Raw genomic sequence first — 6,000 nt, forward strand, 5'->3', positions numbered from 1 at the left:
GCCTACCACGTTACATTCAGCACTTCGCTCTTCTCTGAGGATTTTGGGAACTGAGGCCAAAGAGCAGGCTCTTTGAAGACCACCCTTTCTTTCCTGAACTCTGGGGTCTCAGGGAGTCGGGGGCACATCACGGGCAGTGAAGGATGACTTGACAGCTGGATGAGCGCGCCCGGGTCTGAGACGGACGGGCTGGGGCCAGGGGACCGGGAATCAGAGCTCCCAGCCTTGCCCTGCGCTGAGCAGACTCCCTTCCTCTAGAGGACCCACGACTGTCCCTGGGGGCCACGGAGCTGCAGGACTTTCTGTCTCAGCAGGAAAGCCCTGCCTGGCACCTGGAAATAGGCACAGAATGGCTCAGAAGCCATGAAAAGAGCAGCCAGCTCATTACCCTGGAGAGGCAACAGTGGCTACAGAGCCCGGACAACTGGTCTACCCTCTGCCCCGAGCACTTGTCATCACCACCTCCCTCCTGCCCAATCGCTCCTGCCGCCTCCCTGCTGAGCACAACAAAACTTCCAGGACCACTTGGAAAACGGAGGAGGAACAAACCCTCTGATTTCCCCGAGCTCTGCTCTGTTCACTCCCCCAGCCCTCCTCCAGCCTTGGCTTTGAAGAGGGCCAAGCGGGAATTCCGATTCTGGCCCCACCTCTCCTAACTGGGGCACCTCATTTAATTTCTCTGGAGTCTCACTCGACTCATTTCTGGAAATGGAAGTGATGGTATCTGCACTTCCAGGGGAAGTTCTGTTGCACAGCCTGCCTCGAGAAGTCTGGTCACACAGCAGGCGCTTAATAAATGTTCCTTTCTCTTTCCCGTCTCCCCATAGGCTGCTGGAGAGGGCATGTTCAGAGGAGCAGCAGGGCCCGTGGTCGCTGGGCATAGCAGCCGTCACTGGAGCCCAGGCGGTCACTGCCCTGTTCCTGAGGGACACCCAGCTGGATGGGAACGTAACCCAGCACCCAGCACAGGGCTCTCGGGAGCCAGGAGAGGAGCCGTGGTCAGCTAGACAAGCAAGGGGCCTCCTCTGCCCTCCTAGGAGGTCCTGGCGAGGGCTCTAGACCCACAAAGACAGGGGTACCCACTGCTGGGCACCCTGGAGTGTGAGTCCGTGGAGTCAGGGGGTGAAGGACAGAGGTGATGTTGGGCGTCTCCCTGGGGCCAGCCTGGACCACTGCCAACCCCACAGCCCAGGGCTTATGCCCCGGGGGACCGTCACTCCCCAGGCCTGCCCATCTAGACGGTTCCATCTGGAGGAACCTGGCAGGCAACTTAACGCCCCAAAGCCCTCACCTCCTCCACCACAAAGCGGTGTGGCCAAGAGAAGAGGCCCGGTGGGATCAGGACAAAGCGAGCCCAGGGCCTCCTCCCACCCAGCGGTCACCAAATGGCTGGCTCAGGGGCAGCCCTGCTCCTGCCGTCAGCCGTCACTGCGGAGCCACGGATGGCAGCGGGCTGAAGAGGTGTGCCTTGCTGACCCAGGCCGGGGCATAGAGGAGGGTGGTCTCCCTGACCGTGACACTGGCCTGTGACATGGTGCCAGGGGCAGGCTGGGCCTCCGTCTGCCTCGGGGACTGGGGGGGCCTCCGCCCCCGTCACCTCGTTAGATCCTGGAGCTCGGGGGCGGGGGCAGGGCAGACAGAGCTCAGAAGGACAGGCAGGAAGAGGCCGGGGTGGGCCTTGGGACTCCTGGGTCCCAGCATGGGAGGGCCAGCCAGAGGGCAGATGCGGGCTCGCAGTGTGGGTCTCCCTACTGGGAGGGTGGGAGCTGGCGGGGGAGCGCAGGGCAGGGCCCCCAGGGGCGGGGCAGGGCCCTCCCCACCCTCTTGGTACCTTTCGACGACACAGGCCGTGGCCTCGTGGCTGATGGACGAGGAGTAGGTCTGCCACTGGCCCCTGGGGAGCTCACGCAGCTGCAGCGTGAAGTACCGGATCGGGGAGGCGCCGTCGCTGCCCGGCACCCACCGCAGACACAGGCTGCGCGCCGTCACGTCGGCCTGGGGCACCTGGAGCTCCCTGGGGGGCGCGGGCCGCTCTGCGACAGAGAGAGGACGCCAGGTCAGGGCCGGGGGCACCTCGAGTGGTTCCGGGGGGGCTTGGCGGCTGCCCGGGGCGCTGGCTGTCCAGCTCAGACAGCCAGCAGGCCGTCATCCACAGCCATGTGAGGGTCCCGGACTCTGGCCGGACCTGACTGGAGACCCCCGTTTAGTCCCAGAATGCTCCACTCTCAGAGCAGAAACAGGCAGGCTGGGGGACCGCCACGCTCCCCGGGAGCACCACCAGACGCAGGCATCCTGGACGGCGCCTGGGAGCTCCCGGCACCTCCAGGTTTCTGCCGACGCTCTCCCTCTTTCCGATTTTGGGTCAGTGCCTCTTTAACCCTGGTTTGTGCTCCCTGGACATCAACCCGGGCCTGAGACCATAAAGGCTGTGGAGCAGGTGGCCGGGGGCTGCTCTGAGCCTCTGGGGTAGGGACTGGGGTGCAGGGAGCAGGGCCGGGACCCGTTTCTGAGTGGGGGTCACTCGCCTGTTGCCCGGTCTCCTCACCCCATTGACATCAACAGAGAAGCCCCACGGGGCAGGAGTAACTGTTGAACTGTGCATCGTGACGAGTGCGGGTTCTGATCAGGACATGCGGGGTGAAATGACGCTGCAGCTGATTGCCGGCGCCAAGGGGATGGCCGCTAGGGACCCGGATCTAACTCCCTTCCCTGAGGCCCACGCTGCGGCCTGAGAGCCCGAGTCCCCTCCTGGGCCCACGGGAAGGGGCCTGGCTCTCTCGGGCCCCTTGCTGAGCCACGGGGGCTGCAGGGAGGCAGGGGCACTTGGGGGCTGGAGGGTGGAGAACAGGGCTGCTCCTGAGGGAGTTCACGTCTGCGCCTCAGTTAAGTCACACCAAACCTTGAGCAAACCTGTCCGTTTCCTGCTCCTTCAGCAGGGGCTGCGTGGACCCTGAGGAAGAAAGCAAGAATAGGGGCCCGGGGCTCTCGGTCGCCTTGTGGTGGGAGCTGGCCTAACTGCTTCCCGGGGGGCGGGGGGTGGGCGGTGAGGAGCCGGCAGGGGGCTCTGGCTCCTCTGGTGGGAAGGAGGGGAGAAGAGGGGAGGGGAGGAGGGGCAGTCTCTCTCCTTGAACCCCAGACATCAGGGCTGAGGATGTAGGCCTGTGGCGAGTGTCAGGCTGTGTGGATCACCTGTGTGTCCAGCTCCAGGAAGGACTCAGGAGGTGCTTAATAAACTCACAGTTCGCACAGCCACCCCCCACCCCCTACCCCCTGCCCAGGCACACCAGGCCTCTCCCCACTGCTGGCCGACACTGAGTCGGGCCTCTGGGTCTCACCTCTCTTCTCGGTGGTGATGACCGTGGCCTCCAGCGGCTCTCCCCAGCCCTGCCTGGTCTTGGCCGACAGCCGGAAGACGTACGCGGACTCGGGGGCCAGCTCGGTGGCCGTGAACTGCCTCACGGTGGCGCCGACCTCCACGGTGGTGAAGGTGTTGGGGCTGCTGCTGGCCAGGCGGTAGGCGATCTGGTAGCCTGGGGGAGCAGGGCACGAAGACTGCTGGTCAGCCGTACCCCCCTCACAGGGAAGCCCCCAGCCCCCACCTGGGACACCCCACGGAGCCCCGGGTTTCTGCGCTGTCTCCCTCTACCAGGCCGGCATCTGAGCTGCAGGCTGGGCCCTTGAGAGGGAAGCCAGGCCCAGGGATGAAGGGGGCCTCGGGGCGCTAGGCCCCCTCTGCATCCTTTGCAGAACTTGACGCGAGCACAGCTACCTCCTCCCCGTGGCCCGGCCGGAGGACACTCAGGAGCAGCACAGAGGGCGGTGCCTTCTCTACCCCGGCCCCCACCTTCTAGCAGCTCTGCCCTTGACCCCCAAGGGTCTCCCTGCCTGGAATGCCCCTCTCCCCGGAGCAGGCCGCCCTGGAGGCACTCATGCCTGTGCTCAGGCCCCGTGTGTCTGCTGTCTGTCTGTCTGCACACCCCTCTTCCTCCTGCCACCCCAGCGCTTCTGCTCCCCAGAAGCCTCACCCCCATGGCTCTGAGCAGGTGGGGTCGGGGGCTCCCCCAGGGACAGCTCTCCCCGCAGTCAAGGAAGCGGGAGGGGGCTTGCACATCAGCTCCAGGCGGGCCCTCAGCTCAGACCGTCTCTCCGAGTGCCCTGATCATCACGGGCCCATGGCTGCTCAAAGTCACATCATTAAGGACCACATCATTAAGGACCATTAAGGACCAGGCCTCTGCGTCTAAAGCGGCAGAGGACTTGCAGACCCAGCTCTGAGACACCCGGACACCTGGTGTCTGGAAAAGGAGGGCAATGTGGTCAGCGTGCCCACCTGGGTGAAGCCCTCCTCCTGCACGCCCAGCAGTGAGCGCCCTCTTGGTGGGAGCACCACCCTCCCCCTTGCTCCCTCAGCCCCCCTTGCCTGTCACACCGTCCTGATCAGTTACGTCATTGCTCTCCTTCTCCCCATTACTCTGTAGAACATGTACATCTCTTCTCTGTTAACCCCCAGCTCTCTCCTGAAGCTCAGTCACTGCTGCCAGTGACGTAAGCCGCCTTCCCACACCAGCTGTGACCTCAGGGCTTCTGCTCCAGCCTTCATGTGTCGTATTATTATTTGTACATTGTCGGGATTTGCGAAGAGACTGAGGCGCAGGGTGAGGCCTGTGTTCAGCAGATTTAGAGGGGCAACCGGGGAGATCAGACGTGGGGGGCGGGCAGCGCCATCCACGTGGGCACATGGTTCCACAGCAGCTACAGCAGGTCTCATAGGGGACGGGGGGGTCTGTGATGGGACACAGCCAATGACCCGTGTCCACCTGGCCACTGGAGGAAAGTCAGCCTGTGCCCCGTACGAAAGTAGCTGAACTACGGCAAGGAATTAAGGAAAGGTATTCTGCAAAGAATTGATGCTTTCGAACTGTGGTGCTGGAGAAGACTCTTGAGAGTCCCTTGGACTGCAAGGAGTCCAACCAGTCCATCCTAAAGGAGATCAGTCGTGGGTGCTCATTGGAAGGACTGATGTTGAAGCTGAAACTCCAATACTTTGGCCACCTGATGCGAAGAACTGACTCATTTGAAAAGACCCTGATACTGGGAAAGATTGAGGGCAGGAGGAGAAGGGGACGACAGAGGATGAGATGGCTGGATGGCATCACCCACTTGATGGACATGGGTTTGGGTGGACTCCAGGAGTTGGTGATGGACAGGGAGGCCTGGCATGCTGCAGTTCATGGGGTCGCAAAGAGTCGGACATGACTGAGCGACTGAATTGAACTGATTCTGCCAAGACAAACTGAACTTTACGACCAAACGCAAAGACTACAGAGGCAGACACAGAACACCAGGAACATGATCAAACATAATGTTTTAAAGACCTCAAGAGGGAGGCGTGTCCCCAGGGTGAGTGAGCTCGGCCACTGAAGAAACACCACGCCTCGTGAAGAAGGGACTCCAACCCTACCCTCTGCCCTCAGAGAGGCAGAAAGGAACTCTGTGTTAAAAACAGGTGAACATATGCACTCCTGGGGCCTGGGCCCTGTGTGTGTGCACACTGAACTTCTGGGTAGCTCTGGGCTGACCAGGTTTCTTTTGCAGCTTGTGAGAAGGCATGGCTACACCTGAGACGGCCGGGGGAGCAGATACCACCTGCCTAGCGCCTCCCAGGCACGGGGCCCGCAGGAGACACTGCCGTTAACACGAGGCATCCCAGGGCCCCCCACCCCTCACGGCGCCCACCAGCCGGCAGTCGGGCCCTTCACGTGTCCCTTTGTATTTCAGAGAGTCACGTGTGATGAAGACGCCTTGATCGTTCAAATCGCCTTCTGCCAGTGAGTCTGAATCAATGAGGATTCAGATGTGGTTACTGATGTGCTTTTGTTATCGTTTGTTCTTGATCACATTTCACTTCTGCTCAGATTATCTGCTGCTGGAGTTAAAAATCCTGGGGTGAAACCGAGATTTTGTTCAAAGGCACGTCTTTGTGAGCTGCGATCTAAACGG

The 6,000-nt window shown here is 61.9% G+C and overlaps 1 protein-coding gene across 1 annotated transcript in view; it reads right to left on the reverse strand.

The window, feature by feature from the left end:
- The window catches only part of LOC133238313 (protein sidekick-1-like), a 67,112-nt gene extending 61,502 nt beyond the window's left edge, over positions 1 to 5,610 (reverse strand). The window contains exons 1-3 of the mRNA XM_061401242.1: positions 5,580 to 5,610; positions 3,336 to 3,599; positions 1,832 to 2,033 (exon numbers count right to left, since the gene is read on the reverse strand). Coding sequence (XP_061257226.1) covers positions 1,832 to 2,033; positions 3,336 to 3,599; positions 5,580 to 5,610 — 497 coding nt within the window. The remainder of the gene's footprint in view (positions 1 to 1,831; positions 2,034 to 3,335; positions 3,600 to 5,579) is intronic.
- Positions 5,611 to 6,000: the final 390 nt, after the last annotated feature.

Source organism: Bos javanicus, chromosome 25, assembly GCF_032452875.1.
Source record: "Bos javanicus breed banteng chromosome 25, ARS-OSU_banteng_1.0, whole genome shotgun sequence".
Taxonomy (NCBI): domain Eukaryota; kingdom Metazoa; phylum Chordata; class Mammalia; order Artiodactyla; family Bovidae; genus Bos; species Bos javanicus.